The sequence below is a fragment of the Cariama cristata genome, unplaced genomic scaffold (assembly GCF_000690535.1).
Source record: "Cariama cristata isolate BGI_N322 unplaced genomic scaffold, ASM69053v1 scaffold4516, whole genome shotgun sequence".
Classification (NCBI taxonomy): domain Eukaryota; kingdom Metazoa; phylum Chordata; class Aves; order Cariamiformes; family Cariamidae; genus Cariama; species Cariama cristata.
The window spans coordinates 43,629-67,057 of NW_009623681.1; the positions used below are offsets into that span (position 1 = coordinate 43,629).

The 23,429-nt window shown below is 39.1% G+C and overlaps 1 protein-coding gene across 1 annotated transcript; it reads right to left on the minus strand.

The window, feature by feature from the left end:
• Positions 1-4,072: 4,072 nt before the first annotated feature.
• LOC104163739 lies at positions 4,073-22,165 on the minus strand. Its single transcript, XM_009702843.1, has 7 exons — positions 22,122-22,165; positions 10,073-10,223; positions 8,951-9,044; positions 7,789-7,907; positions 6,745-6,887; positions 5,834-6,031; positions 4,073-4,252 (listed from the first exon to the last, which is right to left on the minus strand). Exons 1-7 carry the CDS (start codon positions 22,163-22,165, stop codon positions 4,141-4,143), a joined length of 861 nt encoding a protein of 286 aa, XP_009701145.1. The 3' UTR covers positions 4,073-4,140.
• Positions 22,166-23,429: the final 1,264 nt, after the last annotated feature.

The window sequence follows — 23,429 nt, forward strand, 5'->3', positions numbered from 1 at the left end:
CAGAAGAATAAAGTTGTGCTTCTGCAGCTTTGAAGTCACTGGAAGTTTTGTTGTTGAATTTAATGCGGGAAGGACTTTGGTAGTCACTTGTGCTCAGTGAGGGAATAAGCACTGCAAGCACCGCTGTCCTGGTATCACTAATACACAAATACCACGAACAGAAAAGAGAAAACTAATCCCCTTCCTGGCCACAGGAACATGCAAATTGATCCATGGAGGAAGAGCGAGACCGTCTTCAGCAGCAGCCAAAGCAGAGCCTGCCGTGCAGTGACACACCAGCCAACTGTCTGAGCACAGCCCTCTGTGCCAGCTGTTTCGTGGGTTACGATGATGCAGCAAGCACCATGACCTACCATGTCACCCAGATCCTCTCCCACAGCATGTTTCAAAGTGCCTGCCAGGCAAATTTCTTAAACTTATGGTGACCTGAGAGTTGACAAGGACCTCAGGAAGTCACTTGTGATGTCCTTATAACCGGTCTGTACTCCAGCACTACCAGGCTAAAATCTAGGGCATCACTGACAGGTTATTTACTCCATATATAGGTGTATGAATTTGGGCTTGAGCCATTTCGCATTAACATTTGTGATGATGAATTACAGGCTTAACTGATCAGCTCTGATTTGCCTCTGATGCACTCATCCTCTGAAAGTCAGTGTAAGGAACTAAAAGAAGACATTTTCGCAAGGGCTCCTTTTGCAAGGAAAGCTGCTGCTTTCCTCTTCACTGTATTCACATCTAATACTGGTGCTGCAATGCACAGTCCTGGAGAAGGGTATTGGCTCAAAGTCTTTATTTCCTGAGTGATTTAAAAAAATTGGACCAATATGAACACAGGGTGTTTGTGCTTCGTGCTCTACAAGATTAATGTGTATATGAGCAAACGCGCTTCCTTGAAATGCTCATCAGCAGCTGATGGTTTCTTTTCTGTTCCAACTGTTTGCTTCCATGACCTGTGTACTGTAATACATACAGAGGTTTTTTAAACCCTGCTCTGGAATTCCTGGGATCATAATAAATGGATTAAATGAAAAGTCTTGTTTTCTCTCTGTTCATTTAAGGAATCTGTCTTTTGATTTGATATTGATCACTTTTTATTTTGTATTGAGAGATTTAGACATAAGGAAAAATGAAGAGACAGTTAAAATGAGACTTGGAACTCCATTCTGAGCTTTGTCAGCCCTGGACCTGTCCCATGATGTTGGGCAACACCTTGCTAAATTTTCATGAAATGTTAGGTTTGAAGGAATCCTTGTGAATAATTGGAAACTGATTTCATGATACTTTGATACTGAGCACGCAGGTGGTAGCTATTTTAGATTTCAGAGTGCAATCACAATAGATGAAATCTCAAAAGCTCAAGCAAAATAAAGGCTCTACTTTTGTTCCATTCCTTCCAGATTTTCTGGAAGTCATAGATTAGGTTTAGATTATACCACTCTATAACATAAACATGGAAAAGCAAGGGAGTAAAACTCAAGAGCAATTTGCTGCAGGCCTATTTTTTCTTGAGCGAAGCTGAGTGTAAGTTTGGCAGGAAAAGAAAGTTAGATAATAATAAACTAATTTAGAACTCAGATTGTATATTAATTTATCCCTGGTTTGGCATGAACTTGAGGCCAGTTTCAAAAGGTTCCTGCTGCTGGGGTTTCTAGTTGACCGGTAATGTTGCAATGTATCCAGTGTGCTTCCTTGGTCTTATGGCTGTTGTCCAGTCAACCAGCTGGAACCTAATTGCTTTTTTCCCCCAGTTTCCCATGTGACCTTGCTAACAGTGAACGTCTCATTTAAATTTCATTGCAGCAAAGTGACTCAAACATCACCAGTACATTCTTGCTCTTGGATGCACTTTAAATAAAATCAGCGAGGCTCCCCAGATATTACCTCGTATTTCTCTGGGATTCCAAAGCCAGAACATTAAAATAATGAAAGGAAAAATTATGAGAGTCGAACCAACTTCCTGTCTGGAAAGAATAAATCACTGTCTGTGCCTCTTTCTTGTGACTGACCCAGGACTCGGGTCTAAAGAGCAAAGACTCCGAGCACGTTCTCAGGAGAGGCTCAACCAGCTCCTAATCACATGTGGAAGAAGTGGGAGGTATCTTCACCAGGAGCTTGTAACTGAAATGTCTACCCACGGGACTGCAGCAATTTCCCATCTCAGTCTCACTTTCTAATGCCAAGTTCTGGGGAGAGAGCCTAGTCTTCAAGTGCTTCTTGTTGTGATTTGAACATTGCTGATTTGAATGCTCCTTAGTGTTTGATACCTTGGGAAAAGCCTGTTTCCCATCTCCAGACGTTCAGCCTCCCAGCAGTCAGAGTTGAGCTGCTCACTGCTGTCTGTCTCTGGCTGGGTCACTAAGGGTGGTCCTTCACGCTCTGCTTACTCTCTGCTTTAGCTCCCTGTCTGGCTTCTGAGGAGACAGTGTTTTCTCACGTCCTTCCTCGGTTGAGAAGAATACATTTCATCCTTTGTTTTTAGCCATTCCATTCCCAAACACAACAGTAGGGGTTTTATGTTGATTACTGTATTATACTATACCTCGATTAATTTCTAGGTCTCACTCCTCAAAGCTTTCAGGTTTTCTGTTCGTATGCTCCCCTCGTGAAAGATTCATGTTCCTCTGGACCAGTTTGACCATTACAGCACACAATGTTCTGCTCTTCCTGTTTCAAAGCTCTGGTTGTCTTGCTTCTGTGTAAACCGCACCATCTCTCTCTGAATCTGTAGAAGCTTGTTGCCGTGTATTGTTGAACTCTACCCTCTTGATTCTGTAGTATGTTTATGGAGGGGATTCTCATAGCATGGTCTGTTCCCATTGCTGGGGCGGACTACTCTGACTGGATCTAGTTATCATACCCTGTGAGCATGTAAATACTGGGAAGGAACTGGCCTGCTTCTATGAATTGCAAGAATATTTCCTGAGTGTTAGCCTTCAAACTGACACGTCTTTACACTGGTCCATTTTCTGTTTCCTTTCACAGCTGTCTTGAGCTAGCTACTGTTATACTTTCAAAATCTTGTGATCTAGTTCATGCAATACTTTGATCAACTGTTTTGACTGCTAGGCTGTGGAAGAGGTAAGGAACGCCTTAAGGGAGAGTCTGGAAACTTTTCAAGCTGGTCATTTCTCTTGCCTGGATCCAATACAGACATTAAACAGAGATGCTGTGACCTTTCTGCTGCTAAGTCATTGCACTGCAGAGCTCTACAGGGCTGAGCAGCCATTACTCCTCCCCGTGTAACTGAACCAAACCATGCCTGCAGACAATACACAGAGGAGAATTTATTGACTGTCTCTGGAATTAGGCAATTCTGTTAATTGTCTTCATTTTCCGGGACTCTCTCATTCTTTTCCTGAACCATTAGTGGCACAGCTATTTGTGTGCCAGCATGAGCTGCCTGGAAAAGAAAGCTAAAACTGAATAGCAAATGAATCAAAGACAAAGACAGATACCTCTCAAAGATAATTGCATTCAGATATCCTGGGGAGCCCTTACAAATCCCTTTTCGGCTTCCACAGCTCTTTTCCCTCATTGTGGCCTTGGTGTGAGGAACCTCTATTAAGCAACAAGGCATTCCTAAACAATGCCAGCATGAGTCAAAAGACTTCTTTCCTTTTTCATGATTTATCTCCCCAGTGCTCTCTAACCATACCGAACTCTCAGGCAAGGACTTTTTGCATTATTTTTTTGTTTCTAAGTGTCAAAATGATTGGGGTGGCTCTGCCTTTCCCGTCTACAAAGCTCATTAAAGAGCACTTTCCAGCCTGGATGTTAATCCCTGTACCATTACCCACAATGAACATGTGGTCTGAACTTGGACATGTTTTAAGCAAATGCAGTGGAAGTCGATTAATTGTGAGTTGTTGTCTACATAGAGTTCCTAGACAAGAAAGTCACCCAATATTTTTAATACACCAAACTCATGACACTCAGTATACACATTATGTCTTATTTACATATAATTCATCTATACTTACTTGAAGTCTGTGGTATCACAAACACATTCAAAACAATTATATATCTGCTTCAATATCTCTTCGATCAGAAAAAAATAGTAACTTCCATCTACGGGATTTATTGTATCTTTCAAGTGAGGTGGTTCTAGCACAGTTGGGATCCTGCAAAAATACAGTGCTAGAGTATAGTACACATTCTGAAAAAAACCCTGCTCTCTGGGGGTGAACAGTCCTCTGGAAGTTTTGGGATGCCATCCAGCATTTTGAGATTTGGCAAACTGGAGAATACACTTAAAGAGAGACAAAAGAAAAATAGAAATTGAGATAAATAACCTTGGGAAATGATAAGAACAAAATAGACACTGATAAAAAACAAATAGTGGATTCAAACATATCCAAAATAGGTTTGTGGTGTTGGAGATCTTGGTCTGTCATTTGTTGCAGAATTTATCTGACAAAGAGCTAATTAAAAATTTTCAGGTTTCACTCTGTTGCACAAGTTTTATATCCTCAGACTCAGTAAAGCACTGCAAGTATCTACATTTTTAATAGAGTAGAACCAAACCAGTTGTCTAATGCAAAAGAGAGGACACGGTTTTAGCCTAGCCTTAATTTCCCAGGCTGCTTAAAAGCAAATATTCAGATTGCAAGAAGTGCAACTGAAGTTTTATCCTTCTGTGACAGAGAAACCAGCCTCTCTGCAAACATTTTTTGCACTTCTGTTTCTCCCAAAGGAAAGGACATTTTGATATGCAAATAAAATGTGAAATCCATCATTTTAACTTTACTTTCTAACTTTCACTTTGATATCTGCCTGTCTACCTTTAGAAAGCACAAGCAACACCACCACACTATCAAATGGATGCCTACTAGACTGAAGGATAAACCACACTGGAAACTCAGAAAGGTTTTCATTTAACACTTTCTTTTAAACATTTTTTTCCCCTCCCAGGAAGAGATGACTTAGACACATGCTGTCAGGTTTATCTCAAAAATATCAACAATGCCTTCTGTAGATGGCTGACATGACTTTGTGTTTGTAGTGGGGAAAAACACGCAACCATGCAGACTTCTGAAGACTTCAGAAGGAACATGCTTCATTCCCCTTTCTGACCTGTGTGCAATTTTTTTCCTGGCAACAAGGTTTTGGAGTCAAAGCAACTGGGGAAGAATGGAATAGGGGGCTGAGTGTCAAAACATGCATGAGACTTAGAATAAATTGTCTTCCCTGAATTCTCTACTCTGTCTTGGATTTGAATTTTCATTTCCAGTGTCTGAGGCAGTGCTGTTAAGTCTACATGACACTGCTCTGCCTGCAACATGTATCTACGCTGAGGGAGGTGTTCAAAGCAGTGCAACTTCCACAGTGCTGCCACAGAGAAATGAATTCAGAAAAATCAAATGAAGGTAACCTAGTTTTCTCTTGCTTTAGGTCCCATCTTTCAACACATTCTTCCAATTCCATCTCTGACATGTCATGCAATTTAGACTCCTTTCAGAATACACGAGGGATGCAATGAGACTGCAGAGAGTTTCAGTAATAGGTAGTTTCTATTAATAAAAGGGAATCTAATTTATCTGCCCTACTCACTGTCTCTAAACTTGATCCGTGGACTTAGTTCAGTTCAAGAACCACCAGTCATGTGATTAGAAAGCCTCCTAGGCAGTTTCTGAATGTTTTGTGGCTGTTACCAGATACTGGCTCACTAACCCATGTTCCTGGAGCATTTATGATAGTTGAGACGATGGGAAAATAAAAAGATTGCTCGAGAGAGCTTGTTGTTTTTGAGATTCTATTCCTTTTGAACTCTCTCACAAACATTTCTTTGTATTGATCAACTTTTGTTGACTTTTGAGATGGTAAGACTTACAGTTGTCTGTATCTTTCTTGAAACTCACAGGGATTCCTCTTGAGTATAAGCGATTCAAGTGGAGTATGTCTGAAGTCTGATATTCCACTTAGTGTCACAATGTTATTTTCAGCGAGTGATAAGTGCTGAATCTGAGGTATCTTTGGCAGCTGTTTGAGGGATGTAAAGTGGTTTTTACTGACATTTAGTTCTCTGCATCTGTAAAGTACAAAGCGTATGACATCACTGATCACATCCATAATAGTATATACCTGTAAGCCAACACAGGGATGGCTCCTCATGTAGTTGAAGCCTTGGCAACTTAGGGTTTCCAATAAGAGATGCAAGAATTTCATTCCTTGAGACCTGCTTTCACACTGGTTTTACATTTGTGCTGTTTTTGCCTACCCACAGACTGCAAGATCAGGTCCCTACACTTTATACTCCCAGCTTGCTTTATATTGTACAATGGACACATCATTTGGATATATCGTTATTCCTGTTCTCAACATTACAACTTCCCATATACTTAGAGGTACGACAACATAGTATTAATAGATGTATTGTGAAAATATAGTTGTCACGGTCACCCTGGGCTTCTCTGCTTGGCTTATGTTCCACCATGTCTTCATATAGATTCCTTCAGTGTTCAACAACTTTCCTTTTCAGCACAAATACCACTGAACTTGAAAGATTTGTTAATTATTCACCAGGAATAAAGGGGACATCATCTGGCCTCCTCACTGAATATTTTCAACTCAGGGATGACATGAACTCAGAATAGTAATATGCTGATGGATTCTCAATATAGTACCCCCCAAAATATCATATTTTGGCAGTTCTTAAGAGTCCTATCCATCTATTACTTAAGTAAATAATAATTTTGATTCCTATGATATTGCATAAAAATAGAAACAGGACATTTTGTCTACCTTGGCAATCTTATGGCACTTAGGTCTGTCAAAGAATTGTCCACCAACCAAAGCTTTTCCACTCGAATTAATCTTTGGAGAATCCTTTTGAAGTTTTCCACCTGGTAAAGATCACCCAGGTCCTGAAATGAAAGGTTCAACTCCTGGGAAGGGAAAAATAAGAGAAATCACTTTTTTTTTCTTGCTTTCTAATAACTGTATCATTAAACCTTTTCAACGTCAGAATTAGTTAAAAGGTGAATCTATTTTATCATGCTGTTCTTATAACAGTTGGTGGTGCCAATTGTCAAATTCACCTTAGAATCATAGTGAAGCACTGCGTGAATTCTTTGAAAGTAAAGAAGAAAGAAACCATCCCTCAAGTACGCGATTTTTACTGTCCAGCCCCTCCTTCCTCTTTGAGAAGGGATGCCGGTGTGTGTGCTCTGGGTGGAGAAAGCAGAACTAAGTGATCGTGGCTTGTTGGTCTGGCTTCTAAACTCATCTGGAAAAAAAGTGCTATGCAGCAGCCAGATATCAATATTCCCCAGTCTGTTTCATATGTTTATGCATAGGGAGAGGCGTGATCCAGAGTACTGGATCTCAGTGTTAGATGAAGTTACTACCTGGCTTCCTCCTTGACCTTAGGGAGGTTGTAACTTACCACTGATCAGAACCAGCAACAATGTAGTACCTCCAGCCAAAAAGAACTGCTCAGGTTGGTATGAGGAGAGAGTGAAAGACCTGAAACGAAACTCCTCCAGTCTCTAACCATTCATTTATCATCAGTTTTTGAGGAAGGCACCAAGCAGGCAAAGAATGTCACTAGTTCTTACAGGCCCGAGCACAAATAAGGCCCTGTCACAACACAGGAGTTCACTCTTTTGGGTCACAACCCGAATAACAGTATATGCCAGTGTCTCTTTCAGCTTGTAAAAACCTTCTATTTTACAATGTCACGGTGCCAACTGGAGCTTTAAAACTGCTAACTGCAATGAGCAGCCAGTACAATATTATTTGGCTTATTTACTACTACAGTACAAAATGTTAATGAAAAAGTTTTACAGCACAGTTTTCCCAGTTCTCTTGCAGTTTCTTTTGCCACTTCTCTGTGTCAGTTACTTGTTTTCTTTTTTTCAAAGTATGTTCTTCTCCTCTGAAAAATAGCTCCTCTTCTGAGGGCCCTGGTCAGAAAAAAAGATTTACAATAGCGGATGTGGTATGGAATCGGCACTTAGTTACTTGCTGAAAGTTTATATATATGGCTGGGAAGATATCTGAAATGAAGAAATATATATATGTTACAGGTGCTTAGGTTTCCAGGCTTCTAAGATGAAAATTAATGCGAAGATTTTTCTACCATTTCTGGGCTCATAATTCAGCAAGCAATCTAAGGTTGTAGTGACTTGGTACATGTTTAGTAAATGACATTTCTTCTACATCTGAGAAGAAAAGTTTTTTCTAAATGGTTGAGCGTAAGCATCTGAGTTCTAAAATACTGTTTCTATATATTCTTCCACATGTTAGGAGTTTATATAGCGGTCACGTACTTATCCCTTAATTGTCCTGAGGAAGGGATATGTTTGTAACTTCCAGACCACTGACAACAACTGCAACTGAGATCAATAGCCATACTCAAAACCTCATTTGTATTAAGAATGACACACGCTGAAGACTTAAAATGTTAAGGTCTACTGAAATGCTTAGAGCTACGGACATCTTCAAATTCCTAACTAAAGCAAAGACAGCGTGGAATTTTTCCACTGTTTACTCCCAAACATGCAAACACTGGATTTTAAAATTCATCTTTCATTCTCTATTCCTGACTGTGTCTATAGATTGGAATTGGGCCAATTCAGTCTTAAAATAAAATATATGTGTCACTGTTTGCAGGACTGGATTTCACTCTTGGTTTCTTGTTTGGCATATGGCTAACGCATTCTGAACAGTATTTAAATGTTAATGAACTTTTGAAAGAAGTAATTGACACCACATCAACACTAAAAATTTTCAAATTACAGTTCTACCTTTTGTTTCCAATTTTCAAAATCACAAAGCATATTTTCCTAGTGATTAAAAAAAGTAAGCATGTACAATATGGGATGAAAACCTGCCCCTTTTCAAAACAATGGCAAACTCCATGATTTAAACTCATAACATTTAAGGACATACTGTTTGAGTAAATAGAGTTAAGGCTTAAATGTGAATATGTCTTTTTTATCCTTACCTTCTCTCACTCGGGGACAATGAAGCTGATTTCCTCGAACATCATGTTCTTCTATGTCACACCAGCCAAGATACTTGAAGGAATCGGAAGGAAGCTTTAAAAGAATCAGATACGGTTTTTCAGTTTCTGGCATTGTATTTTCTCATATTTCTGGCCTTATTACAGTAGAAATAATATTCATAGATGTTTACAATATCTTCTGCCTTAACACCATCTGGTGAATAGCAAAATGATGTATGGAAGTGAGGCTAGAACGGCATGCGTTTGTGTATGCATATGCATGTAAACACATTTCTGGACCAGCTTACATACAATATATCCTGAAAGCAACTGAGGCACTAAACCTAAATACAAAAAAACCTGCCACAGCAGTCGAGAATATGAGGTTTCTGCCCATTTTGCTTTTCCACTAAAACATGTTATATAACTTTCAGGGCACCAGTCTTCCAGGAGGGAGCAAGGAACAAAGTCTCCAAGTCTGCCTGTAGTGTGTGGCATAGGTGTGATTTGTGTCATGCCCAACGGACACAGCACCATGATTGCCTGCAGTGGGGGAACCTCTCAGTGCAAGGCAGTTTTGGCATTTGCTTGAAATTCCAGCATTTCTTTCACTGGAAACCACGATGGTGGAGCTGAGGGGGGAGGAGAGATGGAGTGCACACCTCTGACTCATCCTCTCCAGTCAGAGCCACATCCAGAAGCTGATAAATGCTGTGGGAATTCACAGTTTAGGTGTAGTTTACCACAGCCCGTTCTGGTTTAGTCCTACAAATTGACTCAAATAGTGGAGAGAGATACTCTTGCAGAATGTCTATATCGTTACCTTTCATTGCACTCCTGGTTATGAAATTTTATAGCAAATGTACCCAGCCTCTTCAGGACTTATTACATTCTTGGCCATTGCATCCAGTTCTGTGCACAGTGCTCAAAGGCTGAGTCAAATCCCTTGCCACTGCCGACACCATATCACACAAACTTATTTATAATCTGACCTACCTTTGAAAGCTAAAAGGAGGCAAAACATAATCAGCTTCAAAGCTGAGGAAGAGATTGCCTTAGTTACTCTTTGTCAGTGTCTCTCTTCTATAAATTTGTAATCAGACTGGTAAGCCAAACACTTACGGGGGAAGGTAGCCCAGAATCACAGTTTTGCCTGATGATTCCTCTGTTTTGTGATAAAACCGGTGGAATAGTGTGTGTATCACTTAGGATGGAGCAGCAGGACGAAAAGGATTTACAGAATTTTTGATTGCTTGTAGTCAGACCTGAGGAACTAGAGAGAATATGTTAAACCAGTAATCGATTCTGTACAGAGAAATGCAAACTATTTTATAATAACAGAAAATAGAGTAGCAATGGGTAGGACTTACCACCAGACAATAGCCACATGATGCTGAGGTCAAACCATAGGTAATCCCCTCTAGTCCCTTAATGGGACTTCTCACCTAAGTACTGTTTACTTGCATGTATGAGGCTTTCATAGATATGTCCAAACATTTGAAAGAGGAACTTACTGGCAGTTTGTTAGAAAAACTCAGTCTTCGAGAAAATGAAGAACTGAACTTGTTCAATAGCATGATATGTCCCCTTCTATCCTGTATAGCCTTGCTTTTATGGATCCAGGTTTTATGAACAGATACCTCAATTGCATATTAATTTTAATCCCTTGAGTATGTTTTAGTAGAATATCAAGGCTCCAGAGAAGAGTTGAACTTTGTTCAATAGAGTCTTGAAGCCATGAGCTTATGTGCTTTGCTAGTTCATTGCCTAGGAACACTTTCAAAAGTACATTTTATATACCCCAAATGATGCAATTTCTCCAATTGTGCTTCAGAGAGATTGAATAATTTGCAGACTGGCAGCTGCAATTTAGAAATTTACCATGGAATACATCAAAAAAAATTTTAATTTTGTAAGTGTGTGCATACAGCGCTATAATTTGACTTTTACTGTACAAGCTCGGTGAGAGCTTGCCAGAAAGCATCAGCTGTCAGTAAGCATCATTAGAACAATTATAGTCAGGAGCAGAAATGGAGAATAAAAATGCAGCTTTAAAATGGTCTAGTGAGGATGGTAATGAAAGTTTCATATTGAGTGTAACAGACAAGCTAAATAGAACATCAGTTAAAACTTACAATTATAGATTATTAGCAAATAATCATGAAGAGACATATACTGTTGACCTTACTAAGATTGTTTTGCCTTTTTTAAACAGCAGCAAACCCCAGTATTACATCTTTCCTGGCTTTTGCCTGAAAGTGCGTACGCAATGCACAGAACAGTACTGACATACGGAACTACTCCTCCCTTCATGCTTTAGGTTGTTTTTATTTTTTTTTTAATGGAATCAAACCAGCCACAATAAACTGTAGGTGACTTCAAGGAAGCTGAGCAAGCTCAGCATTTCTGAAAATAACAGCTATTTACTTAGGCGTTTTTAGAGGTCATCTTGAGGCAAACAGACCATTTTCATGTGTGAGTGCTGCCATGGATCAGCAGGCATTCACATACACAGCAACCCTGTGAAAAGAGGATTTACATTTGGTGAATATTAAAAAAAAAAAGCAAAATTAAAAAAAAAAGAGAGAGAGAGAAAAAAAGTACTGGGAATTCTTGCTTAGCTCTATCTTGGTATTTGGTTCGCTTCTGCTTCTTTGTATGTTAAATCAGGTTGTACCAGAGAAAAATGTAGAAATTCTTTCATATTTAAGAAAAAGATCTGTTATTCTTCTCAGTTTTGGAAGCGATTTCTTAGGATGTATTCAAACGACTATTTATAACAGCAAGACTTTTCAAAACCTACCTTCCTCTCAGCTAGATACTACCTCCTCTGCTGAGACATGAATATACACTCCTAGTCCCTTGAAATGTGGGATAAAACATTTTAGCTGAACCATTTAAGATGATATCTATTCTAATCTTTTGGCAGAAACCCACTCACAAAATTCTGTATTGGTGATAGAAAATAAAACATAAAGTTCCAGAATCAACATGTGATAGATAAGACTTCTCCAATCAGGTGGGTAGTGACATTTCTATTGGGAAGAGTGACAGAAGGAAGCATTTTTCATCTCAAAACTGCCTGAGTTTAATAAGCACCAGCTGGACCCTAACATCATGTCACAGAAGATTTTTCTGAAGGAGCAAGTGCAACACTGCTTTTCTCTCCCTTTGTTTTCCTTCCTATTTTGTGGCAAAATTGATGCGAAAGAAAAGGCAATGAATGAGACAGGATGCAATTCCAAACAATTACAGATCACACAACACATGAAAGTAACAAAATTTTCTGCCTTGATTGTGAGGCCCTTCGGCTGGATATGAATCTCCAATGACACCTCTGGGAGCAGCGCACTAGATTATGTCAAGCATTAGGAGGAAAAAAATTAGATTCATGATGTCTGTCCAGGCTGAGTCATTTCCTCTCACTTTGCCTGCAGTGAGAAATTGGTGGCTATCATAAATCATAGACCTAAATTCTTATGAGAGAGGAATTAATTTCACTAATGGAAACCTTCTGTGGCAATAACATTCCTCTATACTCTCTCTTCTTGGGGTGGGAGGGTATCTACGATGTCTTTTAAGCAGAGATACTTGACTATATTGTAAGGATCCTACAAAAAAGAATTGGAAAGGAAACTTAAAATGGTAAGGGAGAAAGATCTTGCGTGTGACCAACTTCTAATTTCTGAGGCTGGCCATCAGTCTAGTTGTTGGTATCGTGGCTACAGCTTTGCCATGGATACCAAATCCATGTACGAAATTTCAGAATACTTAAGTCAACAGTAAACATCTAAAACCCCCATCTGGTTAAAGTATGATTTCTCCCACCTAGCTGGAGTTGCCAGCCTGTAAAGCCAGGCTTAGCACATTTTCCTGGCTCCCTCTACAGTCAGTGGAGTCAAGTGGGTATGTCCAGATACCCACTTAACTCAATCCACACTCAATGCCTATTATTTTCAGCTGGAGTGAACCACAGTCCACACTGTGTGCATGAGGAGCCCACAGGCTTTCCTGCGAGTTGACACAACTTCAGGGCATCTGAAGTTTGATGAGGAGAATCCTACTTTAAGTGCCTAAATGGTGCTTTGAAATAGCAGGACTTCTGATCACTTCAAAAAAGCTCAGGGAAATAATTCTGTTCCATGTAGCATCATTGAAATATATAAAAAAGCCATTTCATCTAAATAATTAAACAAACAAACAAACAAATTGTACAAAGCCATTCTTTGCTAGCAGCTTGGTATCTAGAGTGCTGCGTATGAGCCGAATAGAGGCAGCACGGACTGTGGGGGTAAGCTAAAGTACTCATGACTAACCCAATGTCTTTTATGCATTTTCCTCAGTGCAAGTCCCAATGGGGAATTAAGTGGCTGAAATATTTTGTAAACTGGAAGGAATGAGCTACAGAACAGCTACTGCTTTTTTCACAACATGATTTATGAGATATCAGGCCTTATCTTGGAAAATCATGCACTCCTATACAGCTTTCTGATAAAAGTCACACTTTATCAAGATGTCAGTGTCAGTCGTGTGTCCGTGAAACGGGTCTGTTTCTCCTCCCACTGACATCTTGGCAAAATTTTCATAGGCAACAAAATGCTGTAAATTCCTAACTGCAGTGCAAGTACATTTGAATCCAGCTGACTTTAAGCATAGAATATATTAAAAGCCCATGAAATACTTTGAAGAGCTATAGCTGAGCTACTTCTGAAACTACACTAGTGAAAAATATTCTGAGTGAAAAACTTCTCCTATGTGTTATTTTAGATATTTAGCAGTTAAGAAGAGACTGTCAGTCAAAAGACTCCTTTCTTCTGATACAACCGGCAGCCTTGGTAAACAAACATCTTTGACTCTACAGCACAGGTTCAATTTTGCCTCACAGAAAATGGCAAATGGAAAGCTCAGTGGAAGAAGAGTAAAGATAAAGAAGGTTATAAGCAAACTCTTGCAACTGGGATTTCAAAGGCTTTTGTCTCAGTGTTTTGAGCAGGTTTGGGGTCTGGTCTAGCCTCCAGTAATCTTATCCCCCGCTACTTTTCATGAATCAGCAGCCTCGAGCAGGCTTAGCTTTCACGGAACCATGGGTGCTTTTCCCGTAGATCTGAAATGCCCTTGATGAAAGATTTGGGAACAAGTAGTAGGGCTATTTATACTACCTCTTCACATATTCAGAGTCAGAATTCCTATGGTGCTCGATAGAGCTTCACATCTCACCACATCACAGAACATATATGATGGAAAGGCCCATGCTCCCATGTGGCTGATCTCAGTGGAAGCCTGGTCAGATTGCTATTTAACAGCAAAGGGCTCCAAGCTCTTTCAGTCCTGCTACTATGGAAGTGAAAAACATGGACCATTCTAAAGGAATCAAATTTAATGTATTTTAAGGTCATCTTTAAAAAAAAAAACAACCAAACAAACAACAAACCCCACATAAAATAAGAAAAGGGGGATAAATCCTCCTCAAGTAAAGAGTTATTATATCTAGGTCAGAGCTGCTGATTTTGCATAGGCTCTAAGAGAGCTAGTTATGGATCTGCCCAAACCACTCGCACAAATAGCTGTTTGCTTGCATGATACAAACACCCAGTTATTTATGATGTCTCAGTCAATTGCACATGCCAAAGCTGATCAACATAAACAAACTGCAGGGTTAACTCACAAAGGCAATTTGTATAGGTATTTAAAAGACAACAAACTCAGAATTCAGGCTGTGCTTTGTTCAAAACGCACACAATTTACTGCTATGAAGCAGCTGTTGCTTGTACGCAAACATTTATTATGAGAACTCTCTGAACTTAGAATAGTAGAAGACTTGGATATAGTGTTTCCATGCTCTATTACCTTTCAATTATTTTTATAGGAGTTTTATAAGACATTATGCAACATTTTGAAGCAGTTCTTTTGAGCATAATTTAGTGACAAACACACCTGTAAGCTACAGTTACAATGCATCCTTGCTGTTAGCTGTATCATCAACTATCTTCCTTTATGCATCATAAAATTGCCCCCCAAAAAGACATAATTAACATAATCAGGTCTTATCACCATAATTATACTCCTAGCATATTAACTAACATTCCATGCAGCTCTTCATGGATCTAACTTGCAATGATACAAATTCCTCATGTCAATCAATGTGCCTTCCACATATTTTCACAACTAATTATACATTTTTGTTGAGACACCTTTTGTCATTCACTAATCAGCCAACAACACCAAGAAAAAACTCATTTTTCTTCCTGTTTTCACTGCACAACAATCTCCATCAGCAATACAGGTTGGCACATTTTAAAAAGACATTCAATCCTGTAACACTATCTTTGTTGTCAAAGCATGTCAAGCCAGCTGTGCAATGACTACAGTTACTTCTCTTCTTTCACCCTCCTACCTTTCAGACATGTCTTGCTGTTGCATAAAATCCTCACATCTTGCATAAGGCTATTTGTCTACAGTCAAAGCTTATCTTCCCATCTTTGCCCCTGCATAGAGAGGTAGTTCTACATCCTCTGAAGAGAGGTAACCTGCAAGGATCCTGGCTGAGGCTGTATGGATTCACTGTCTCCAAGGAAACACTGTCACCTCGCAACGCAGTCACTTTAGGAGCTATTGTTACCAGTCTCTTAAGCACATCAAACAAATTCCTGTGCTGATCTAGCTGGTATCAATGAACCGTCTTTCCAGAAGGTGGCTAAAGATAGGTTGGTGATACCTGTAGCAAGATACGTGATCAGCCAGATGAATCTCTGGTGTGCTCACTCGAGCAACTTCACTTTTCTGAATTGCTTTCACACTTTTGCCCACTTGAAGTTTATCTTTTCTTTGCTTAAAAGTTCCCCTGCTTCATTAATGGCTGTTAAATGCCTTATTAATTTATCCAAGCACTTTGGATGAAAAGAAAACAGATACTTAAAGAGCCTCATATTTTATGTAACGTTCATGAAAGTTCTTCATGAGCATCTCTTCACTCTGTTGAATGTCCTTGCCTCATTTGAACAAGCTCAGTCATTTTATAAACAATCTTCCAGGCTTCCTTCTTCAAGTTTGCATCTGAGAACAAAGACTCTTCTTTTGGTGGGACCTGACAGGTCAGTTTTGCGTCTATTTTTATATTATATTTTTCTTAAACTATTAAACCTATAGGTTCTGAGAATAAGTCTAGTGAAGCTATTAACTTCAAAATGTGTTTGATATACTGTTCTTTTGGATGGAATTGCAGCAGCCCAATATTGTTACAGGCATTGGCTAGTCCCTGCTGAAGTTTACAGATGGCTTTTAAATTCTTAACAGTACTTACGTGAACCAAGTTTCAGTGCTGTGCTGTGTAAGGTTATAATACGGCGGTCAGTCATGCCCTATTGATCTGCACCTCCCACACTACAGGCACGGTTCCTTCCTCACTTGAGCTCCTAGGCTCCGTACTGAAAGAAGAGGGGAGAAATTAAAATCTATGTGCAGAAAAGTATGCAGTAAACCCCTCTGCCTAGGGATATTCAACTGGAAATACCATATAGTCACAAACCTCTACGGTTCAGACTTCCCACCTTCCAGTTTCCTCCCAGAAAAATTATTCCCTATCTTCCTTTCCTTCAGATTTCTCTTTTCTCTTCTTCATCATTATAAAGGCTGATCATTATAAAATCTTTCTGTATAGAAAGGCATGTGCTTTCCCCAACAGTGACTAAAGTCTCTAAAACATTCTCTTAGAAATTCAGCTGGCAAATTTCACTGGGCCAGTAAAGTAGAGGAATAGAAAATTTATCAGAAAATTTCAGCTCCTGTGCAAAGGTATTATGTGGTTCCATGTGTTGAATTGTCAGATTGTTACCTGAAATTTAACAAAGTAGTCATTCCACACAGGTTTCACTGAAACTTTAGGTGGTATGAACTATGTTTTGTACAGGGTGGGCAGAAGACACGGTATTAAGAGTTTCATCAGGTCACTTGAACATATCTTTATCTGCTAAGAAAAAAAATAATTTCCAAATTCAACAAGACTGTAATTTGGGGCCTTTCTAATTACCATGTTTCCTCTATATACAAAATAAAAGGTATTGGTCCACATCACAGCCTAATGGGCTTCAGGTCTTCTACGGCAAATGCATTCCTCATAAAGCATATAAAAAATTATCTATGTGCTATTTCAGTGAAATTACATATTTAAGACGGTGTTGGCCTTTCCATTATAAACACTATTTTTCAAATCTTTACAACCTGCCCATAAAAATGTGCTTCTGCCAAGAAATTCAGCAGCATGTCCAACCCCTGCAAGAAAGAAACAGTTTTTCCCACTTTATCTAATTTTGACCAGTAATTTTGTCTTTGAAATGTCTGAGCAGGGCAAATAGAGAGTGGGCATCAGTCTCGACCATGTGTCTCTCCCATCTACATTCCACCGATCGGATGCTTCCCTGCATGTCCTAGGTACATGGAATATGTACGAACTGGGCAGAATATGTCTCATCCTGAGATCTGATTAATAACGGAAACAATTCAAATTATTATGGCTGCTGTAGGCCATAAGAGGCCCTATTGTTCTGGGCATCATAGAAGGCCAGTAAAATAAGAGTTTGCTCCAAACAGTTTGTAGTCTAATTGAACAGAGCAGACAGATAAAGAGTAGGAGAAAAGAAATAATATTATCCCTACCCCTTTTATACAGAGATAACTGAAATGCTCAGACCATGAAATCCTGGCGCTGTGGTAGTCAACAGCAAAAATTCTGTTAATGTGAATAGGGTCAGCATTCATACAGGATTCGCAGACTGACTTCATTAAGATCAGACTAGATGAATAATCTGGCTTTAAAGTCTATGCATTTAAATGGCTGAGTTTTTCTGATCTGACATTATGTTCATGATCATTAAAGAATACTTAGGTGACACTTCTCTATTATAACAATTTTTTGATTCAGGGATACAGCAGCTTATAAAAATCAGCTTGATGTAGTTTCATGTTCTTTATGTAAAATTCTTACTTTACTTAATGTTAACTTGATACTTCCTGGTGATATCAAACCATCAGGTTGATGCCACCAGTAAAATCAGATCTAAAAACTTAATGACATTATAGCAACAGCAGAAAGTTAATTTCTATACTGATCTTACCTGGTTTGACTATATCCAGGAATCCATGGCATTCGTGTTGGATGAATCAGTTAGAAAGAGAATTTCTTTGAATATTTTGTTAGTATAATCTGCATGGATACTCATAGGAAGCACCAGAAAAGGAACACAATATTAAATGTATATATGCTCATCCATGCTTCAGCAGATAAGCAGGCACACTTGCATAAACTAACTGGTTATTTTGCTGAGTTACCTAGGCAACAAATTTCTTTTTGTCCTGCCCATTCAGGATTCCAGTAAACTATTTGACTCCCACTGGTAGGACTTGGAGAGCATTCACAGGGAAAAGCCAAGTACAGCAGAATAAATCCTTGAATAGAAGAAGAGCAGAGTTACTGAAACATTTCTTCAGGGTTACCAGACATACAGGAATCAACAACTAGCTGCATAAATAATTGAAGTGAAAACTATATATGTCTGGTTTTCTAACGTGTTATAAACCCATGAATTCCAAGAGGGTTGAAGGGGCTGTAACCAAGCAACAAGTACTGAAACTTGCTTCTCCCTTCTGGAAAAACAATGGGCTTGCAAGCCATAATAACAGTATCTGGGTCATAACAACAATATCTGGCACTGAAGATTGAGTCTTTCCATTGATTTTATGGTCTTTGCATCAAGCCATAAAAAGAGATGTTTATGGAATGAAGAATGGCATTTTTACTGGGTTTAGGAGAGACTTCTTTCAGTATCAAATCTGACTTTTCTAATAAAACATAGGTCAACAATTTCTGGATGAAGTAGACTTTTTCTGACACTAAAGAACGATCATGTATAAGTAATGTTTTGAGATTTTTTTCTCAAAAGTTTCTTTTAAAAAAAATAATGGACATAACTTGCCTTCTCTTGCATTTGGCAACTTATCTGTGCACGTACGAAAGAGAAAACAAAATCGTATCCCAAACGAAGTTGGTGGCATGCAGCACTCCTGTTGATTGATATGCAATAATGATTTCTCCCATTATGTGTCTTACTGAGATGAGATATATTTCCCCTTTCACCTTAAAACATGGCTTTTTATATTGAATGAAATTATTGCATCCCTAATCCACAGACGCACATAAGCTTATGCTTAACCTCTTAGCCCTTAAGAGTAATGCCGTTGAATTCAGCTGGATGCAATGCACATCACAATGCACAAGAATCAAACTTGGATGTGCATACAGAAAAAATGCAAACGGTATCTGCCAGATATCTGCCACGTTTTTCACAAGAGATTGAACTGAGCATTCTTTTACAGAGGTCATGATTTAGAGCTCATTGAAATTGATAGGCAAACTGCCATCCATTTTAATGAGCTTTCTGTCAGTCTTCACTTGTCCAAATGTCATTTCTGTCTAATTCTCAAAATTTGAAACATCTTATCCAAAGCTGCCAAAACAAGCAAGATCAGGCATTTGATGAAGCCACTCGGACATGAAAACTCCGATATGAGGGCAGTCTCATTTGCCTCCATCTGCATCTTTATTATGAATCTCATGTTTCATCTTTTCATATGTTAATTGTTAATAATTCCCAATGGGACACAACATTCATTAAGTACTTCCTAAGTTATTGAACATAAGTTTCATCAGGTAATTTTAATCATATGAAAATCATTCTAAATTCATTTTGATGAACAATTTCCTGTTGCAGTCTTGTAAGCTTCCTTTTACACAGTGTCATTTGAAGCAGTATCTCTGGTTATTCTCCTGTCTAACATTCATCATTGCAGATGCCACCATATTTCCATAAATTGTTGTATTTATTTATGTAACTGCTGCCAACTGCTAAAGAGTTATGTTTCCTTTTTTTGTGGAGAATTGATTACCTGAATTGCATTGAAAAAATTGTTTCACTTCATCCATCAAAACCCTGCCTTCCTGAAACTTGGACCTTGCAAATATGGGAATACTTAAGAGTCACTAGAGCACTCCTTTATTAAACTGGCTTTACGAAGTTGTCATATGTTAGATATTTAAGATAAACAGGCATAATCTCTTTAAGTATGGAAATGGAAAACTACTCATAATACATTTGACTCATTCAGTCTTCATTATCAATACCAGCAGTTCTCAAATTTTTTATACTGGGCAGCTTTCCTTTTATCGGAAATACTTTGCACCTTTCCCTCCCTTTCTCCCTAGTACCTTCCTGCCTCACATGTACATCTCTTTCATTCATATACTGAAATTTGTTTAGCTGTGTGCATGGACACAGAATACACCAAACTCCATCTGTACAGCAAACCCGTTTTACATGTATATTTACAGATATGCGCATTTGTGTGTGTATGTGTGTGTGTACGCACGTGTGCATGTTTACACAAACAGGCATGCACATATATAACTAATGTGCAAAGACAGGCAGGGGAACAGAGTGTAAGTATTCTTATACAGATGAAAATGACAAGGAAGACCACTGAATTTCAGTACAAATGTGCTTTAAAACACATCTAATCTTTTCCAGAGATCTATCCTTACTTTTGTTTTAATGATACAACATGTTTTACTGAACTACATTTCTGGTTGATGTTACTCCATTGCTGGGCCAAGATGGTAAAAACTACTCAGCTCTATATATGCTAAGAAAGAAGTGAAAGAATAGGAAAGCATGCAAAAGCAATACAGTTGAATGATAAACATAATTCGGTTGTTTAAAATTCAGAGACACCTGCCCCAATTGCAATCAAAGAAGGAACTGAGAACTATGAACGTGTTTTTACAGGCAGAACTTGTTCCTGACATCTCTGATTTTTTTTAATCCGTATTCTTTCCCTGAGTGTTATTGCCAAAAAAATATGTAGTTCAAATGAACGTCTTGTTATTCACTGTCTGCAAGGATAATAAAGAGGTTCTCTAGCTGAAAACGGAAAGCAGGGCCTCTTGTGATCATGGCGAAAAGAAGCAATAAGCATTAGGATGAGAACCATCTATTTTTCTTAAAGGTGTTGTGTTCATGCAGCTTTTGTCAGGAAATCCAAATAATTTGCTCTCACTTGCTTTCAGTTTAAAAAAATGGCAGCCTTGTGTTACAAGAAAGGAGAAACAGCCTTGTTTCTCTCCAGTGCTTCTTTTATAGGAAGGAGACAGACGCACTGTAGCTGTCCACAATTCCTGCAATTAAAGTTAGAAACTGGCATGTCCTGCCAAAAGAAACGAAATGTAATGAAAATGTGTTTCTGGTCAAAGTCAGAGACTGCATTTGCTGTATGACAGTATATGCATCCTGAGGGCTACATGACGTTCTCCTTTCAGCAGTACTGGGGGTATTTAAGCATTCTTGGGACTGATTTTCCATTGCTTTGTCCCTCAGCTAAATATTTGTACCTGCTGCTAAGAAGGTGTGAGTGCTAACCTCACCAAATGGGGATTTCTGAGTAACAAGCATTTTGCATTCACAAGGCATACATATAAATATTTTAAATCAGGTCTCCTGATTTTAGTAGAGAAGGGATTCTTGACTCATATATATTCAAAAGACAAGAAGATTTGAAATTACCTCCAGCTGGATGATGCACCTTCCTCTTACTCTACACAACACTGTCTTTCCACCCAAGTTCTGGTACTGTAGGACACCAAATCTGTTGGCAGGACTTCCCAGAGCATGTGTTTATAATCACTGATAAGGGGGGTGCACCATCAATATGTATTAGTCTTTCCTGCCAACTGATTAGTTTCAATCAGGGTCCAGTAAAGGCAATCCACTGGCTTGAAACAGAATGACTTCATCCAGCGCCTCTCTCTGCTCTAGCTGTTCTCATCCAAAATCCCCTCTGAAGACAAATCTGAATTTTTTCATAGGTTCGTTTCCCCCTCCGCCTTACATTTTTGCTTTAACAGATATGAGGTGATAGAAGCAGCAGCTTTTCATTTAAAAAAAAAAAAAGAGAGATTAAAAAACATACCATTCAGATCCACCCTGATCTTTGGACTTCAAAGAGGCTAAGCCTGCTGTTGGCCTAAATGAGGCTTATGAAAGTGCTGTTAAACTACTTTATGTCACTATATTCTCCAGTGATAGACCCACCAGGCCACTGAACTAGTCTCAAACATAAACTGTACCCATCTTTCAGCTGCTCCACTTTGTCTTGCTCTGCCAGCTCCATGCTGCATTCCAGCAGTTGGGAAATAAAAATTTTCTTTATTCCTTGACTCACAGTGGGGGAAGAAGGGGGCCCTGTTTTCAGCAGGCAACATTATGTGCTGTTGTTACTTCTTCAAGCAAACAAAACTTATTAAAAATCTAAGTGACCAGGTGTAATACTCTTGATTAAGGTAGTTTAATATTTCTGCCGATACTTGTACTTTAATGTCTTCTTTCAGACCTCATAGTTTTTGCAGTTGAATTGTGAAAGATCACCAGCTGAGCTTCGGTAGTATTCCTCCTCATTTTGCATGCTGCCTTCACTGTTTTGTAGAGCTACTGAATACAAAATGAAGCTGCAAGAGTGTGTTTGCTCTACAGCTAGCAAGGCATAAAGTACTTCTTTCTACAGCTGTGGAGTACATCCAGAATATTCATAACAGTGTCACAGGAGATGTGATTCAATGTGTGACATTCAGTGTGCTATTGTGTGACACCAGATGATTAATGCGCACAGCAAAACACAGTCTGGTTTAAATAAACAAAATTAAATATATTTTTATGATTATAGAAATCATGTGTTACATCTCTGAGGGAACATCAGCTGCTGCTCCCAAATGTTTCATATTTGTTGGCTCGTTTTTAAACGCTTTGATTGTTCACTGGATTTTCCTACCACATAAATCCATTGACACTTTGGCCCAACAAGGTGAGTCAGTGATTTGGACAGTAGCTTGGGACACAGTGGGTAGCTGCACATCAGTCTCCATCTTGCTTTATGATCAGCAATTTACAGTACCATATTGTTCCAATTTTCAGCCCTAGAAAGACATTACAAGAGTTTAAAAGTGCAGGGACCTTAACCCAGTGCCAAACTAGCAGGATTCTTCCTTCCCTGCCACAGAGCGTTAGACCAACTGTACTTGGTCACTCAGCATGAGGGTTACTTTCTCTGTTCCAGCAATGTTATTTTCTGTGGAATGAGTCACGTGGGCTACAGGCAAATGGGTGGCCCAGAGACCAGTTCTGAGTGCAGTGTGCGTCCTCCAGCTGCGCACTGGAGCAAAACCATGCAATTCAGGGGACCATCCCTCTGCATCTCCCCCTCCTTGGGAAGGAAACGCAGGCACGCAAACCGCTAGACTGTATCACATCCTAGTCAGTGATTGCAGGCACAGGAGCTGAGGGGAAGCCAAAAGGAGCACCAGCCTCACAGCAGAGGCAGAGCCACCATCTCTGTCTGTATCTCAGATCTTACCTGACAAGCTGGTAAAATAGCATTTTCC

Bases quoted from the DNA above. Each gene is read 5' to 3' on its own strand.
- LOC104163739 (XM_009702843.1), bottom strand. From the start codon at position 22,165: ATGGAGCTGGCAGAGCAAGACAAAGTGGAGCAGCTGAAAGATGG. The intron at 9,045-10,072 runs GTAAGTGTTTGG...ATTCTTTTAAAG, and splicing joins ATTCTGGGCTACCTTCCCCC to CTTCCTTCCGATTCCTTCAA. The intron at 4,253-5,833 runs GTAAGTCTTACC...TCTCTCTTTAAG, and splicing joins CAAGAAAGATACAGACAACT to TGTATTCTCCAGTTTGCCAA.